General features: G+C 47.3%; 1 protein-coding gene across 4 annotated transcripts in view; it reads left to right on the forward strand.

Annotated features, from left to right (window-relative positions):
* MFSD12 (major facilitator superfamily domain containing 12) overlaps positions 1-18,905 on the forward strand; it is a 519,470-nt gene that overhangs the window by 329,698 nt on the left and 170,867 nt on the right. For 2 of the 4 annotated variants that reach the window (XM_063915325.1, XM_063915315.1), the window contains 2 exons: positions 3,892-3,984; positions 7,790-7,960. The exons of 1 other annotated variant lie outside the window; for it this stretch is intronic. In XM_063915325.1, the coding sequence (XP_063771395.1) occupies positions 3,892-3,984; positions 7,790-7,960 (264 nt within the window). The remainder of the gene's footprint in view (positions 1-3,891; positions 3,985-7,789; positions 7,961-18,905) is intronic. One more of the 4 variants, XM_063915333.1, reaches the window with a different exon arrangement.

An 18,905-nucleotide genomic window follows, 5' to 3' on the forward strand; every position in this document is an offset into this window, starting at 1 on the left:
TCGCTCAGGGCGGTTATTCAAGCCTGGAAGAGGGTGTCCCCATGTACCCACCTCACCAGGAGTACCTCAGGTTTGTGGTACAGGACTGTCATTACCAATGCCAGACGTTGCCGTTTGGTCTGTCCACGGCACCGAGGGTATTTACCAAGGTAATGGCCAAAATGAGGATACTCCTTAGAAAGAAGGGAGTTATAATTATCCCGTACTTGGACGATCTCCTGAAAAGGCGAGGTCCAAGGAGCAGTTGCTAGTCAGCGTAGCACTATCTCAGGAAGTGCTGCATCAGCACGGCTGGATCCTGAATATCCCAAAGTCGCAGCTGATTCCCGCGACGCGTCTGCTGTTCCTGGGTATGATTCTGGACACAGAACAGAAGAAGGTTTTTCTCCAGGAGGAGAAGGCCCTGGAATTATCATCTCTGGTCAGGGACCTCCTGCAACCAAAACGGGTGTCGGTGCATCACTGCACGCGAATCCTGGGAAAGATGGTAGCTCTTACGAAGCGTTTCCCTTTGGCAGGTTCCATGCGTGGATCCTCCAGTGGGATCTCTTGGACAAGTGGTCCGAATCGCATCTTCAGATGCATCGGTGGATCACCCTGTCACCAAGGGCCAGGGTGTCTCTGCTGTGGTGGCTGCAGAGTGCTCATCTTCGTGAAGGCCGCAGATTCGGCATACAGGACTGGGTCCTGGTGACCACGAATGCAAGCCTCCGAGGGTGGGGGGCAGTCACTCAGGGAAGAAAACGTCCAAGGACAAAAACTTCCTGGCATATAAATATTCTGGAACTACGGGTCATTTGCAATGCCCTGAGTAGAACAGAATCCCTGCTCCAAAAACAACCGGTGCTGATTCAGTCAGACAACATCACGGCTGTCGCCCATGTAAATCGACAGGGCGGCAGAAGAAGCAGGATAGCAATGGCAGAAGCCACAAGGATTCTTCGATGGGCGGAGAATCACGTGATAGCACTGTCAGCAGTGTTCATTCCGGGAGTGGAAAACTGGGAAGCAGACTTCCTCAGCAGACACAACCTCCACCCGGGAGAGTGGGGACTTCATCCAGAAGTCTTCAAGCTGTTTGTACACCGGTGGGAACGACCACAGGTGGACATGATGGCGTCCCGCCTCAATAAAAAGCTAAAAAGATATTGCGCCAGGTCAAGGGACCCTCAGGCAATAGCTGTGGACGCTCTAGTGACACCGTGGGTGTACCAGTCGGTTTATGTGTTCCCTCCTCTTCCTCTCATACCCAAGGTACTGAGGAGAAAAAGGAGAAGAGTAATAACTATAATCATTGTTCCGGATTGGCCAAGAAGAGCTTGGTACCCAGAACTTCAAGAAATGATCTCAGAGGACCCATGGCCTCTGCCGCTCAGACAGGACCTGTTGCAGCAGGGGCCCTGTCTGTTCCAAGACTTACCGCGACTACGTTTGACGGCATGGCGGTTGAACACCGGATCCTGAAGGAAAAGGGCATTCCGGAGGAAGTCATCCCTACGCTGATTAAAGCTAGGAAGGATGTGACCGCAATACATTATCACCGCATATGGCGAAAATATGTTGCGTGGTGTGAGGCCAGGAAGGCCCCAACGGAGGAATTTCAGCTGGGTCGTTTTCTGCTCTTCCTACAGTCAGGGGTGACTATGGGCCTCAAATTGGGTTCCATTAAGGTCCAGATTTCGGCTCTGTCGATTTTCTTCCAAAAAGAACTGGCTTCACGGCCTGAAGTTCAGACTTTTGTTAAGGGAGTGCTGCATATTCAGCCCCCTTTTGTGCCTCCAGTGGCACCTTGGGATCTCAACGTGGTGTTGGATTTCCTAAAGTCGCATTGGTTTGAGCCACTTAAAACCGTGGAGCTAAAATATCTCACGTGGAAAGTGGTCATGCTGTTGGCCTTGGCTTCGGCCAGGCGTGTGTCAGAATTGGCGGCTTTGTCTTGTAAAAGCCCGTATCTGATTTTCCATATGGATAGGGCGGAATTGAGGACTCGTCCCCAATTTCTTCCTAAGGTGGTATCAGCGTTTCATTTGAACCACTCTATTGTGGTGCCTGCGGCTACTCGGGACTTGGAAGATTCCAAGTTGCTAGATGTAGTCAGGGCCCTGAAAATCTATGTTTCCAGGACGGCTAGATTCAGGAAGACTGACTCGATATTTATCCTGTATGCACCCAACAAGCTGGGTGCTCCTGCTTCAAAGCAGAATATTGCTCGCTGGATCTGTAGCACGATTCAACTTGCACATTCTGCGGCTGGACTGCCGCATCCTAAATCTGTAAAAGCCCATTCCACGAGGAAAGTGGGCTCTTCTTGGGCGGCTGCCCGAGGGGTCTCGGCTTTACAACTTTGCCGAGCTGCTACTTGGTCGGGTTCAAACACATTTGCAAAATTCTACAAGTTTGATACCCTGGCTGAGGGGGACCTTGAGTTTGCTCATTCGGTGCTGCAGAGTCATCCGCACTCTCCCGCCCGTTTGGGAGCTTTGGTATAATCCCCATGGTCCTTACGGAGTTCCCAGCATCCACTAGGACGTCAGAGAAAATAAGAATTTACTCACCGGTAATTCTATTTCTCGTAGTCCGTAGTGGATGCTGGGCGCCCATCCCAAGTGCGGATTGTCTGCAATACCTGTATATAGTTATTGCTTAACTAAAGGGTTATTGTTTGGAGCCATCTGTTGAGAGGCTCAGTTGTTATTCATACTGTTAACTGGGTATAGTATCACGAGTTGTACGGTGTGATTGATGTGGCTGGTATGAGTCTTACCCGGGATTCCAAATCCTTTCCTTATTGTGTCAGCTCTTCCGGGCACAGTTTCCTAACTGAGGTCTGGAGGAGGGGCATAGAGGGAGGAGCCAGTGCACACCAGGTAGTCCTAATTCTTTCTTAGATGTGCCCAGTCTCCTTCGGAGCCCGCTATTCCCCATGGTCCTTACGGAGTTCCCAGCATCCACTACGGACTACGAGAAATCGAATTACCGGTGAGTAAATTCTTATTTTATATATATATATATATATATATATATATATATATATATATATATATAAATACCCAGAACCTAAACGTAAGTCTAAATACAGTCAGCCTTTTTTTTTTTTCTTCTTTCACTCTGCTGGCAGGCTGCATAGATATAACAGGAGAGCGAGGGTTTCTTCTGTCTCTCCACCAAACCTCCGCCGGATGCTGGCTGGCTTCACAAGCCATCCTCCTTGTTCCCTGCAGCCTGCATGGCCAGCCAATGACCGAGCCGCAGTCTGCTGTGCCGCGTTATTGGAAAGCTGAGCCGTCGATCATCTATCCTGCCTAAACTCAGTCCCTGCGTGCGTCGCCAGAGTTCTAGAATGCAGGGATCCGGGAGAGCCGGCGACGGCGCTACCTTGCTACAGCAGCGGCCGGCGGGTGGCAGTGACTTACTAGAGATATCTGCCATGCTGCCAGATGGTGCGCACTCAGTGCATTTGCGCTGTGGGCAAGGCACCACTGGCACACACCTAGTTACGGCCCTGTGTGTGTATGTGTATATAATATATATATATATATATATATATATATATATATGTATATATATTTTGTGTGTATATGTATGTATGTGTGTGTGTGTGTGTGTGTGTGTATGTATGTGTATATATATATATATATATATATATATATATAAAATAGAGAGAGAGAGAGATATATCTATCAGTATATGTTTGGTGATCAACTGACAATGAAGGAGAACACTAGTTTAGAGAAGGAATCGCTATAGAGGAACTGCTTTTCACCATAGGTAGTGTGAGGTACCTGCCTGTTTCTGATCTCCAGACTAGAAGCATTGTCAAGGGTGTTTTCAGGTCTCCCTTAGAAGAGATTTAGAATACTTTACATTTAATGACTCATCTTTGTTTTACAGAATTATATTGCCACAATTCCGCTGGTTATGTATGTGAGTGGATTTGTTTCTTCATTCCTCATGAAACCAATCAACAAATGTATGGGTCGCAATGTAAGTCACTAGTATTCCTATTAAGTTAATAACGCATGAAAATGGATAAATCAATTGACTGATTATGTGTGTATGCCTATACATGTTTTTATATTATATGTGCGCACCCGAATGGAGCATGACTTGAATCGCTCCGTTGGGCACCATCTAGTAGCTGCCGGCGCACAAACTCTTAGATTCTTCCCGTATAGGTGAGGAGCAGCATTAGCCTTTTATTACATAGGATATAATGTTTGTGTGTGTTTATAAAAATGAAAACGCATTTGCCTCCTAGTTGAATAAAATGATGTAATAACTGCGTATGCGTATGGTCACGTACCAAATATGAAAACCCCCCAGCTTTTTTCAGATATTGTCAGCACCACTACACGAACCAGTCACCAAGAAATTCTATTTTATTAACAAATAATTAAAAGCCAAAAAGCTCCGGTCCAGCCCCATTGCATTTCTGATTTTTACTGTCACCACTGTAGAGAGCAGTTTCGCAACCTTGTGGTGTAGTGCAGGACAGTGATATGTTCTTTCCGTTCCCACAATCTTGTCCTCATAAGTCTTCAATGGATGGAGCAGTATTGGGTTAACTCTACATTCAGTTTACTAAGCGAGTCTCTTCATGATTCCGGACATCCAGTGACATCACCAGAAAGGCCGTAACTATGCCCATCTACACATACTTTAAAGGATGTAGGAGCCTAATCTATACAGCGTTTCCAGGCTTCTGGAAGTCTGGTGACATCACTGCAATATTACGTACACTATTTTCATGTTTTCCAAGCCTGGACTTCAGGAGATAGATATATATATATATATATATATATATATATATATATATATCTATCTATCTCTATGTGTGTAATACAATACACACACAAATGTTGTTGTTGTTTCTTTTATCAGGCGATACAGCACACCTGCCTGTTTATGGGTTGGGTGATCATTTTAAATTACTTATTACAGGAGTATTCCAGAAAGCAACAACCATTTTCTTTTCTTTTCTTTTTTTTTTAAACCTGGAGTGCCTTTATCTATCCACATAATCACCCCCTGCATTTATCATATCTGCCCACAAGTTTTAGAATCCCCCTGTTATATTCTGCTGCCTCTAGTCCATTGAACCAGTTGTTGACTGCAAGCTTCTACTCCTCACTCTCAAAATGTTTTCCATCTAGGAACTCTTTGAGCTTAGTGAAAAGGTGACAATCGCTTGGAGAGGGGTACCATATTACAGGGTGGATGATTGAAAATCACCCACCCAAAACTCTAACAAGGCATTGGCATCTCGGTCAATCTTAATCATTCACGTTTGTTCATCCATTTTTGAATATTTCACACCACTTTGTCACGTACATCACTATACACTTAATGGACTATAAATGTAGTCATGTCTCACTTTTTGTGCAATCAAAAATCCAAGAACATTTCTGTCTTCAGGTGGCGGGATTTTGTATTGGTGGGTTCATTTTAACAACGCACAATGTCTCCAAAAACAACCCTAACTGCACTAGCAGAGCACTTAGAAAACTGGTTATGAAAGCAGTCCGACCAATAATTGGGGAAGGTGACTGAAATTTTACTTATATTTATATAATGTTGCTTTCTTTTTATGCCATTTTCACTATACCAAATATACAGTTCCTACCATCTTTGAAACTGTGACAGGTGTTAATTGGGGTCGTCATGTACCGTGCCATAACGAAACAGGTTGTTGCTGGACCTAGGCTTTCTGGCTTTTAATCCTCTGGATTCCTGTAAGTGCTCATTCACTTTTTATTTGTTAATAAACAAAAATTTGATTGGTTCCAGGAGCTTTGATGTTATCAGATAAGTTATTATTTTTTTTCTTCATATTCAGCACAGGACCACTATTTAGTCATTATAGCACATGTGGTGTTTAGATCGTTTTATTACACTAGGAGGTGCCCTTGTTCTTTTTTCTTTTTTTTAAACTAAGATTCCAGTGTGATTATGCAAGACTTTCTGCAATCCCTAAACTGTTTAATATAATAAATTATATATATATATATATATATATATATATATATATATATACATACATACATACATACAGTGGCACAAAAAAGTACTTGGACAGCCACCAATTGTGCAAGTTGACCCACCTAAAAAGATGAGAGGTCTGTAATTGCCATCATACGTACACTTCAACTGTGAGAGACAGAATCTGAAAAAAAACTAGGAAATCACATTGACCAGGTTTGCACACACTGTAGTAGGTATTTTGGCCCACTCTTCCATGCAGATCTTCTCTAGATCTGTCATGTTTTGGGGCTGTCGCCGGGCAACATGGACTTTCAACTCCCTCCACAGATTTTTTATTGGGTTGAGTCTGGAGACTGGCTAGGTCACTCCAGGACCTTGAAATGCTTCTTACGGAGCCACTCCTTAGTTGCCCGGGCGGTGTGTTTGGGGTCATTGTCATGCTGGAAGACCCAGCCACGTTCCATCTTCAATGCTCTTACTGAGGGAAGGAGGTTTTTGCCCAAAATCTCATGATACATGACCCCATTCATCCTCTCCTTAATACGGATCAGTCGTCCTGTCCCCTTTGCAGAAAAGCAGACCCAAAGCATGATGTTTCCACCCCCATGCTTCACAGTGGGTATGGTGTTCTTGGGATGCCAATCATCATTCTTCTCCCTCCAAACACAGCAAGTGGAGTTTATAACAAAAGTTCGATTTTGCTCTCATCTGACCACATTACATTATCCCAGTCCTTTTCTGGATCATCCAGATGGTCACTGGCAAACTTTAGACTGGCCTGGACATGTGCTGGCTTAAGCAGGGGGACCTTTCGGGCGCTGCAGGATTTCAATCCATGACGACATAGTGTGTTACTAATGGTAACCTTTGTGACAGTGGTCCCAGCTTTCTTGAGGTCATTGACCAGGTCCCCCCATGTAGTTCTGGGCTGATTCCTCACTGTTCTCAAGATCATTGATACCCCACGAGGTGAGATCTTGCATGGAGCCCTAGGTCGAGGGAGATTGTCAGTGATCTTGTATTTCTTCCATTTTTTAATAATTGCACCAACAGTTGCTCTCTTCTCACCAAGCTGCTTGCCTATTGTCGAGTAGCTCATCCCAGCCTTGTGCAGCTCTACAATTTTGTCTCTGGTGTCCTTAGACAGCTCTCTGGTCTTGGCCATGGTGCAGAGGTAGCAGTCTGACTGAGGGGTGTGGACAGGTATCTTTTATACAGATAACTAGTTCAAACAGGTGCCATTAATACAGGTAACGAGTCCAGAAATCTTGCTGCTTAGTAGGTGTCCAAATATTTATTTTCCACAAAAATATACAAGTAAATTGTTTAAAAATCATACAATGTGATTTCCTGGGTTGTTTTTTTTTTTCAGATTCTGTCTCTCACAGTTGAAGTGTACCTATGATGGAAATTACAGATCTCTCATCTTTTTAAGTGGGTCAACCTGCACAATCGGTGGCTGTCCAAATACTTTTTTGCCCCACCGTGTGTGTATGGATGTGTGTGTATGTATGTGTGTGTATATATATATATATATATATATATATATATATATATATAAAAGAATGGCACTCCCAAAGCAATTGAAAACGAAGCAGCCGGTGCCCTCACAATGAATGCATATAATAGAATGGAGGTACGGCATTCAGTAACGGACTTGCAGCGGTCACGTATTTTAGTAACGTTTCAGTGCTGCAAGTCCGTTACTGAATGCCGTGAGTGCCGCACCTCCATTCTAATATATATACACACACCACACATATAAACTCCTTTTTTTCATTATATAATCTTTCCTCCTCCTCTCTAGATAACCTATTTCATAGGTCTCTTAGCCATTGCAGTTTTCTCTGCTTGGGTCGCACTTGATCCAAATCTTGGCGTGTCTGTCTATGGAGCTGCTGTAATTTTGGGTTCTGGGTCTGCTACAATCTTGGTTACTTCCCTATCCATGACTGCTGATCTCATTGGACCTCACTCGGTAGGTATACAGTATCTTAACATTTACTTCTTACTTGACTGTGCCTGTGCGATACTTCCTGTGCTCACTAGAGGGAGACGTATGATGCTTAAAAACAGATTATTGACTTCTCACGTATGTTTACATACCAACATGTTGTGGTGTGAGTGTGTAATGGCACTGTTGAATCATACTTTATCAAAATAAAAAATACATTTAAAATAACACACACGAAAAAAACAGCACCAATTATGGAATATAGTTAATTTAACTCCATCCCAATTCAGCACTGAAAATTGCTATAGAAAATTCCCCAGATTTAATTTGGCATTATCAAAGCATGATTAGAAATTTACTGTGTGGGCACCTTCTGTCTATGCATTATTTTACGTAATCGGTTTTTGTGTTCAGTGCTGAGATGTTTTAAATTGTACACAGAGCAATCGGTACAAACATTTTATGCACTAAATACAGGCCCTAGAACCATCAGTAGCTCCTGTCCCTAACACTGAGCCCCCTCCCGTCTCTGGTGAGTCCAGTTATAGTGGTGCAAACGGTTTGTTGGGACAGGAATGGGGAAGGGGAGGGGGGGGGGGGGGGGGGAATGGGAGCACAGGGCACCTTGGCTGCAGATGGTGTGGTTATGGTCTTTCTGACAATCCTAGTTCTGCCTGTGAGCCCTAACTATTAATACTGTAGGTGTCACTTCTTCATTCCTAAAAATGCAGTACTAAAGGTACTGTACACTTACAGCATTAAATAGCAAATATTGAAATCTGTAATGCAGCAAAAATAAGATTTTACTTACCGATAAATCTATTTCTCGTAGTCCGTAGTGGATGCTGGGGACTCCGTCAGGACCATGGGGAATAGCGGCTCCGCAGGAGACAGGGCACAAAAAGTAAGCTTTTAGGATCACATGGTGTGTACTGGCTCCTCCCCCTATGACCCTCCTCCAAGCCTCAGTTAGGTACTGTGCCCGGACGAGCGTACACAATAAGGAAGGATCTTGAATCCCGGGTAAGACTCATACCAGCCACACCAATCTCACCGTACAACCTGTGATTTGAACCCAGTTAACAGTATGATAACAACGAAGGAGCCTCTGAAAAGATGGCCCACAACAATAACAACCCGATTTTTGTAACAATAATTATGTACAAGTAATGCAGACAATCCGCACTTGGGATGGGCGCCCAGCATCCACTACGGACTACGAGAAATAGATTTATCGGTAAGTTAAATCTTATTTTCTCTAACGTCCTAGTGGATGCTGGGGACTCCGTCAGGACCATGGGGATTATACCAAAGCTCCCAAACGGGCGGGAGAGTGCGGATGACTCTGCAGCACCGAATGAGAGAAACTCCAGGTCCTCCTCAGCCAGGGTATCAAATTTGTAGAATTTTACAAACGTGTTCCCCCCTGACCACGTAGCTGCTCGGCAAAGTTGTAAAGCCGAGACCCCTCGGGCAGCCGCCCAAGATGAGCCCACCTTCCTTGTGGAATGGGCATTTACAGATTTTGGCTGTGGCAGGCCTGCCACAGAATGTGCAAGCTGAATTGTACTACAAATCCAACGAGCAATAGTCTGCTTAGAAGCAGGAGCACCCAGCTTTTTGGGTGCATACAATATAAACAGCAAGTCAGACTTTCTGACTCCAGCCGTCCTGGAATTATATATATATATATATATATATATATATATATATATATATATTTTCAGGGCCCTGACAACGTCAGGCAACTTGGAGTCCTCCAAGTCCCTAGTAGCCGCAGGCACCACAATAGGTTGTTTCAGGTGAAACGCTGACACCACCTTAGGCAGAAACTGGGGACAAGTCCTCAGTTCTGCCCTGTCCGAATGGAAAATTAAATATGGGCCTTTGTAAGACAAAGCCGCCAATTCTGACAATCGCCTGGCCGAGGCCAGGGCCAACAGCATGGTCACTTTCCATGTGAGATATTTCAAATCCACCGATTTGAGCGGTTCAAACCAATATGATTTGAGGAATCCCAACACTACGTTGAGATCCCACGGTGCCACTGGAGGCACAAAAGGGGCTGTATATGCAATACTCCCTTGACAAACGTCTGGACTTCAGGAACCGAAGCCAATTCTTTCTGGAAGAAAATCTACAGGGCCGAAATTTGAACCTTAATGGACCCCAATTTGAGGCTCATAGACACTCCTGTTTGCAGGAAGTGCAGAAATCGACCTAGTTGAAATTTCTTCGTGGGGCCTTCCTGGCCTCACCCACGCAACATATTTTCACCACATGTGGTGATAACGTTGTGCGGTCACCTCCTTCCTGGCTTTGACCAGGGTAGGTATGACCTCTTCCGAAATGCCTTTTCCCTTAGGATCCGGCGTTCAACCGCCCTGCCGTCAAACGCAGCCGCGGTAAGTCTTGGAACAGACATGGTACTTGCTGAAGCAAGTCCCTTCTTAGCTCCCGAGGCCATTAGTCCTCTGTGAGCATCTCTTGAAGTTCCGGTTACCAAGTCCCTCTTGGCCAATCCGGAGCCACGAGTATAGTTCTTACTCCTCTACGTCTTATAATTCTCAATACCTTGGTTATGATAAGCAGAGGAGGGAACACATACACCGACTGTTACACCCACGGTGTTACCAGAACGTCCACAGCTATCGCCTGAAGGTCTCGTGACCTGGCGCAATACCTGTCCCGTTTTTTGTTCGGGCGGGACGCCATCATGTCCACCTTTGGTCTTTCCCAACGGTTCACAATCATGCGGAAAACTTCCCGATGAAGTTCCCACTCTCCCGGGTGGAGGTCGTGCCTGCTGAGGAAGTCTGCTTCCCAGTCGTCCACTCCCGGAATGAACACTGCTGACAGTGCTATCACATGATTTTCCGCCTAGCGAAAAATCCTTGCAGTTTTGACACTGCCCTCCTGCTTCTTGTGCCGCCCTTTCTGTTTACGTGGGCGACTGCCGTGATGTTATCCCACTGGATCAATACCGGCTGACCTTGAAGCAGAGGTCTTGCTAAGCTTAGAGCATTATAATTTTGCTCTTAGCTCCAGTATATTTATGTGGAGAGAATTCTCCAGACTTGATCACACTCCCTGGAAATTTTTTCCCTGTGTGACTGCTCCCCAGCCTCTCAGGCTGGCCTCCGTGGTCACCAGCATCCAATCCTGAATGCCGAATCTGCGGCCCTCTAGAAGATGAGCACTCTGTAATCACCACAGGAGAGACACCCTTGTCCTTGGATATAGGGTTATCCGCTGATGCATCTGAAGATGCGATCCGGACCATTTGTCCAGCAGATCCCACTGAAGAGTTCTTGCGTGAAATCTGCCGAATGGAATCGCTTCGTAATAAGCCACCATTTTTACCAGGACTCTTGTGCAATGATGCACTGACACTTTTCCTGGTGTTAGGAGGATCCCGATTAGCTCGGATAACTCCCTGGCTTTCTCCTCTGGGAGAAACACCTTTTTCTGGACTGTGTCCAGAATCATCCCTAGGACCAGCAGACGTGTCGTCGGAACAACTGCGGTTTTGGAATATTTAGAATCCACCCGTGCTGTCGTAGAACTACTTGAGATAGTGCTACTCCGACCTCCGACTGTTCTCTGGACCTTGTTCTTATCAGGAGGTCGTCCATTTTCTTTGAAGACGAATCCTCATTTCGGTCATTACCTTGGTAAGGACCCGGGGTGCCTTGGACAATCCAACGGCATCGTCTGAAACTGATAGTGACAGTTCTGTACCACGAACCTGAGGTACCCTTGGTGAGAAAGGCAAATTTTGGGACATGGAGGTAAGCATCCCTGATGTCCCGGGACACCATATAGTCCCCTTCTTCCCGGTTCGCTATCACTGCTCTGAGTGACTGCATCTGGATTTGAACCTTTGTAAGTGTTCAAATATTTCAGATTTAGAATAGGTCTCACCTAGCCTTCTGGCTTCAGTACCACCATATAGTGTGGAATAATACCCCTTTCCTTGTTGTAGGAGGGGTAATTTTATTATCACCTGCTGGGAATACAGCTTGTGAATTGTTTTCAATACTGCCTCCCTGTCGGAGGGAGACATTGGTACAGCAGACTACAGGAACCTGCGAGGGGGAAACGTCTCGACATTCCAATCTGTACCCCTTGGATACTACTTGTAGGATCCAGGGGTCCTGTACGGTCCCAGCGTCATGCTGAGAACTTGGTAGAAGCGGTGGAGGGCTTCTGTTCCTGGGAATGGGCTGCCTGCTGCAGTCTTCTTCCCTTTCCTCTATCCCTGGGCAGATATGACTCTTATAGGGACGAAAGGACTGAGGCTGAAAAGACGGTGTCTTTTTCTGCAGAGATGTGACTTAGGGTAAAAAACGGTGGATTTTCCAGCAGTTGCCGTGGCCACAAGGTCCCATGGACCGACCCCAAATAATTCCTCCCCTTTATACGGCAATACATCTTTGTGCCGTTTGGAATCTGCATCACCTGACCACTGTCGTGTCCATAAACATCTTCTTGCAGGTATGGACATCGCATTTACTCTTGATGCCAGAGTGCAAATATCCCTCTGCGCATCTCGCATATATAGAAATGCATCCTTTAAATGCTCTATAGTCAATAAAATACTGTCCCTGTCAAGGGTATCAATATTTTTAGTCAGGTAATCCGACCAAGCCACCTCAGCTCTGCACATCCAGGCTGAGGCAATCGCTGGTCGCAGTATAACACCAGCATGTGTGTGTATACTTTTTAGGATATTTTCCAGCCTCCTATCAGCTGGCTCCTTAAGTACGGCCCTATCTGTAGATGGTACCGCCACTTGTTCTGATAAGCATGTGAGCGCCTTATCCACCCTAAGGGTTGTTTCCCAACGCGCCCTAACTTCTGGCGGGAAAGGGTATACCGCCAATAATTTTCTATCGGGGGAAACCCACGCATCATCACACACTTCATTTAATTTATCTGATTCAGGAAAAACTACAGGTAGTTTTTTCACATCCCACATAATACCCTTTTTTGTGGTACTTGTAGTATCAGAAATATGTAACACCTCCTTCATTGCCCTTAACGTGTGGCCCTAAAGGAAAATACGTTTGTTTCTTCACCGTCGACACTGAAATCAGTGTCCGTGTCTGGGTCTGTGTCGACCGACTGAGGTAAATGGGCGTTTTACAGCCCCTGACGGTGTTTGAGACGCCTGGAGAGGTACTAATTTGTTCGCCGGCCGTCTCATGTCGTCAACCGGCTTGCAGCGTGTTGATATTATCACGTAATTCCATAAATAAGCCATCCATTCCGGTGTCGACTCCCTAGAGAGTGACATCACCATTACAGGCAATTTGCTCCGCCTCCTCACCAACATTTTCCTCATACATGTCGACACACACGTACCGACATACAGCACACACATAGGGAATGCTCTGATAGAGGACAGGACCCACTAGCCCTTTGGGGAGACAGAGGGAGAGTTTGCCAGCACACACCAAAACGCTATAATTATACAGGGACAACCTTTATATAAGTGTTCCTCCCTTATAGCATTTTAATATATATTCATATCGCCAAATCAGTGCCCCCCCTCTCTGTTTTAACCCTGTTTCTGTAGTGCAGTGCAGGGGAGAGCATGGGAGCCTTCCCACCAGCATTTCTGTGAGGGAAAATGGCGCTGTGTGCTGAGGAGAATAGGCCCCGCCCCCTTTTCGGCGGGCTTCTTCTCCGGAGTCTGTGATATCTGGCAGGGGTTAAATACATCCATATAGCCTCAAGGGCTATATGTGATGTATTTTTCGCCATACAGGTATTATACATTGCTGCCCAGGGCGCCCCCCCCCCCCCGCGCCCTGCACCCTCCGTGACCGCTGTGTGAAGTGTGCTGACAACAATGGCGCACAGCTGCAGTGCTGTGCGCTACCTGATGAAGACTGAAAGTCTTCTGCCGCCTGGTTCCGGACCTCTTCAATCTTCAGCATCTGCAAGGGGGGTCGGCGGCGCGGCTCCGGGACGAACCCCAGGGCGAGACCTGTGTTCCGACTCCCTCTGGAGCTAATGGTGTCCAGTAGCCTAAGAAGCCAATCCATCCTGCACGCAGGTGAGTTCACTTCTCTCCCCTAAGTCCCTCGATGCAGTTAGCCTGTTGCCAGCAGGACTCACTGAAAATAAAGAACCTAAAAACTTTTTCTAAGCAACTCTTTAAGAGAGCCACCTAGATTGCACCCTGCTCGGACGGGCACAAAAACCTAACTGAGGCTTGGAGGAGGGTCATAGGGGGAGGAGCCAGTACACACCATGTGATCCTAAAAGCTTACTTTTTGTGCCCTGTCTCCTGCGGAGCCGCTATTCCCCATGGTCCTGACGGAGTCCCCAGCATCCACTAGGACGTTAGAGAAAGAGCGATTCCTTTAAAGAATATGTAGAAACTCTACTCCAGCACTGGTTAGCACTAGTCAGACTACCACTTTCAGCTACAGTGGTCGCCTGATAGTCAGTAGCAAAGTGTTGTCTGTTGGATTCGGTATGGGGCTGGCGGACTGGATGCCAGCTGTCAATATGCCGACAGCGGCATCCCGCCCACCAGAATGCCGGCAGCAGGGCAGATGGCAAGAGTCCCCTTGCAGGCTTGCTGCACTTGCCACAGGGTCTATTCCCACTCTATGGTTGTCGGGGACACCCATGAGTGGGAATAGCCCTGGTGCGCTGGAATTCTGGCTGGCGGCAGTGTCTGCTGTCGGGATTCCGGCGTCTGTATCCTGACTGCCGGGATCTCGACTGCCGACAAAACGCATCTGTCTGTTATTCCAAACAAGGCATTAACGGATATTTGCTACAATACATGAATTTGGTGAGGTGAAGTACGTATTGAAGGGTTGTTAAACTTGATGGATACTGTATTTTGAATATGAAAAGTAGGTTTTTTTTCTTTATTCTAAATATAGAAAAACTTTACTTAGATTATACAGGATTTATTTGGATAATGTCAGGAATAATTTATTTACATCTGGAAGGGTTACATCTTAGATTAGGGCTGGGATATTTTAGCCTATATTTCTGTTGTGGGGTACACTGGGCTCCACAAGTCTGGACAATGGGGTGTAGAGTAGGATCTTGATCCGAGGCACCAACAGGCTCAAAGCTTTGACTGTTCCCAGAATGCACAGTGCCGCCTCCTCTATAACCCCGCCTCCCAGCACAGGAGCTCAGTTTGTCAGTTGGTCTGCAGTAAGCAGGCACTTAACAGTGGGGCTGCTCCAGGCAGCCCTAAGAAAAGCTTTTTATGAGGTAAAAAGTGAAGACTTCAAGGGCAGCAGCAGGGGTAAATGTCTTCTGACATTCTCTGCTGCAGCTCCAGCTCTCCCCAGCGGCGCTGTACACTCCCGAGCCCTGGTTGCCGGTTACCTACAGCGGAGGCTCCGGTTTACTTCACGTTAGGCACACACGGCTGGAGCTCTCCAGGATCGCGCTTCGGTAGGTGGTAAGTGGGTCCCGCTCGCGGGACCCGGTCTTGATCGCGATCCGGCGCCGTCAGTGGGAGGCGGGCCGCGCGCGCTGGCGGTGGACACTGTGGATACAGGCGATCCCACTAGATCACCAGGGCATGGGCGCAGGTCAGGATTTCTCTTAAAACCGATTTCTCTGACGTCCTAGTGGATGCTGGGTACTCCGTAAGGACCATGGGGAATAGACGGGCTCCGCAGGAGACTGGGCACTTCTTTAAAGAAAAGATTAGGTACTACATCTGGTGTGCACTGGGTCCTCCCTCTATGCCCCTCCTCCAGACCTCAGTTAGAATCTGTGCCCGGCCTGAGCTGGATGCACTTAGTGGGCTCTCCTGAGTTCACTATAAAGAAAAGTATTTGTTAGGTTTTTTATTTTCAGTGAGATCTGCTGGCAACAGACTCACTGCTACGTGGGACTTAGGGGAGAGAAGCAAACCTACCTGCTTGCAGCTAGCTTGTGCTTCTAGGCTACTGGACACCATTAGCTCCAGAGGGATCGAACACAGGGCCCGACCTCGATCGTCCGTTCCCAGAGCCGCGCCGCCGTCCCCCTTGCAGAGCCAGAAGACGGAAGAAACCGGAGAAAATCGTCGGCTGAAGACTCCGGTCTTTAATAAGGTAGCGCACAGCACTGCAGCTGTGCGCCATTGCTCCCACAGCACACCACACGCTCCGGTCACTGGTGGGTGCAGGGCGCTGGGGGGGGGGGCGCCCTGGGCTGCAAGTAGTATACCTGTTGGCACAAAAAAGCACATAATACAGTGTATAACACTGTATATGTGCAGAAACCCCCGCCATAATGTTATAAAAAGCGGGAGAAGCCCGCCGCTGAAGGGGCGGGGCTATCTTCCTCAGCACAGCCAGCGCCATTTTCTCTTCACAGCTCCGCTGGAAGGACGCTCCCCAGGCTCTCCCCTGCAGTATACACTACAGAAAGGGTAAAAAAGAGAGGGGGGGCACATAAATTTAGGCGCAAAATTGTGATATAAGCAGCTATAGGGGGAAAATTCACTTTCTGTATAGTGTATATCCCTCTGTTATATAGCGCTCTGGTGTGTGCTGGCATACTCTCTCTCTGTCTCCCCAAAGGACTTTGTGGGGTCCTGTCCTCAGAGCATTCCCTGTGTGTGTGCGGTGTATCGGTACGGCTGTGTCGACATGTTTGATGAGGACGCTTACGTGGAGGCGGAGCAGGTGCCGATAAGTGTGATGTCGCCCCCTGCGGGGCCGACACCTGAGTGGATGGATATGTGGAAGGTATTAACCGACAGTGTCAACTCCTTGCATAAAAGGTTCGATGACGCAGCTTTGGGACAGCCGGCATCTCAGCCCGCGCCTGCCCAGGCATCTCAGGAGGCCGTCAGGGGCTCAAAAACGCCCGCTACCTCAGATGGCAGACACAGATGTCGACACGGAGTCTGACTCCAGTGTCGACGAGGATGAGACAAATGTACAGTCCACTAGGGCCATCCGATGCATGATTACGGCAATGAAAAATGTGTTGCACATTTCTGACATTAACCCGGTTACCACAAAAAAGGGTATTATGTTTGGGGAGAAAAAGCAGCCAGTGACTTTTCCCCCCATCTGATGAGTTAAATGAATTGTGTGAAGAAGCGTGGGGTTCCCCAGATAAGAAACTAGTAATTTCTAAGCGGTTACTAATGGCGTACCCTTTCCCGCCAACGGATAGGTTACGCTGGGAGACATCCCCTAAGGTGGACAAGGCGCTCACACGCTTATCAAAAAAGGTGGCACTGCCTTCTCAGGATACAGCCGCCTTAAAGGAGCCTGCAGATAGAAAGCAGGAGGCTATCCTGAAGTCTGTGTATACACACTCAGGTACTATACTGAGACCTGCTATTGCTTCAGCATGGATGTGTAGTGCTGCAGCAGCGTGGTCTGATTCCCTGTCTGATAACACCAGCAGGTGATAATCAAAGTTCCCCTCCTTCAACAGGGACGGGGTTACTATTCCACAATGTTTGTGGTACCGAAACCAGACGGTTCGGTGAGGCCCATTCTAAGTTTGAAATCCTTGAACACTTTTATATAAGGAAGTTCAAGTTCAAAATGGAATCGCTCAGGGCGGTTATTGCAAGCCTGGAAGAAGGGGATTACATGGTATCACTGGACATCAAGGATGCTTACCTACATGTCCCCATTTACCCACCTCACCAGGTGTACCTCCGTTTTGTGGTACAGGACTGCCATTACCAATTCCAGACGTTGCCGTTTGGTCTGTCCACGGCACCGAGGGTATTTACCAAAGTAATGGCCGAAATGATAATACTCCTTCGAAAGAAGGGAGTTATAATTATCCCGTACTTGGACGATCTCCTTATAAAGGCGAGGTCCATGGAGCAGTTGTTGGTCGGAGTAGCACTATCTCAGGAAGTGCTACAACAGCACGGCTGGATTCTGAATATCCCAAAGTCGCAGCTGGTTCCTACGACGCGTCTGCTGTTCCTGGGTATGATTCTGGACACAGAACAGAAGAAGGTGTTTCTCCCGGAGGAGAAGGCCAAGGAGTTGTCATCTCTGGTCAGAGACCTCCTGAAACCAAAACAGGTGTCGGTGCATCACTGCACGCGAGTCCTGGGAAAGATGGTAGCTTCTTACGAAGCGATTCCCTTCGGCAGGTTCCATGCAAGGATCTTTCAGTGGGATCTGTTAGACAAGTGGTCCGGATCGCATCTTCAGATGCATCGGCTGATCACCCTGTCCCCGAGGGCCAGGGTGTCTCTGCTGTGGTGGCTGCAGAGTGCTCATCTTCTCGAGGGCCGCAGATTCGGTATTCAGGACTGGGTCCTGGTGACCACGGATGCAAGCCTCCGAGGTTGGGGGACAGTCACTCAGGGAAGAAACTTCCAAGGACAATGGTCGAGTCAGGAGGCTTCCCTACACATTAATATTCTGGAACTAAGGGCCATTTACAATTCCCTAAGTCAGGCAAAACCCCTGCTTCAAAACCAGCCGGTGCTGATTCAGTCAGACAACATCACGGCGGTCGCCCATGTAAACCGACAGGGCGGCACAAGAAGCAGGATGGCGATGGCAGAAGCCACAAGGTTTCTCCGATCGGCGGAAAATCACGTGATAGCACTGTCAGCAGTGTTCATTCCTGGAGTGGACAACTGGGAAGCAGACTTCCTCAGCAGGCACGACCTCCACCCGGGAGAGTGGGGACTTCATCCAGAAGTCTTCCAGCTGATTGTAAATCGTTGGGAAAGGCCACAGGTGGACATGATGGCGTCCCGCCTCAACAAAAAGCTAAAAAGATATTGCGCCAGGTCAAGGGACCCTCAGGCGATAGCTGTGGATGCTCTAGTGACACCGTGGGTGTACCAGTCGGTTTATGTGTTCCCTCCTCTTCCTCTCATACCAAAGGTACTGAGGATAATAAGAAAGAGAGGAGTAAGAACTATACTCATCGTTCCGGATTGGCCAAGAAGGACTTGGTACCCGGAACTACAAGAAATGATCTCAGAGGACCCTTG

Source organism: Pseudophryne corroboree, chromosome 1 (genome assembly GCF_028390025.1).
Source record: "Pseudophryne corroboree isolate aPseCor3 chromosome 1, aPseCor3.hap2, whole genome shotgun sequence".
In the NCBI taxonomy this organism is placed as follows: domain Eukaryota; kingdom Metazoa; phylum Chordata; class Amphibia; order Anura; family Myobatrachidae; genus Pseudophryne; species Pseudophryne corroboree.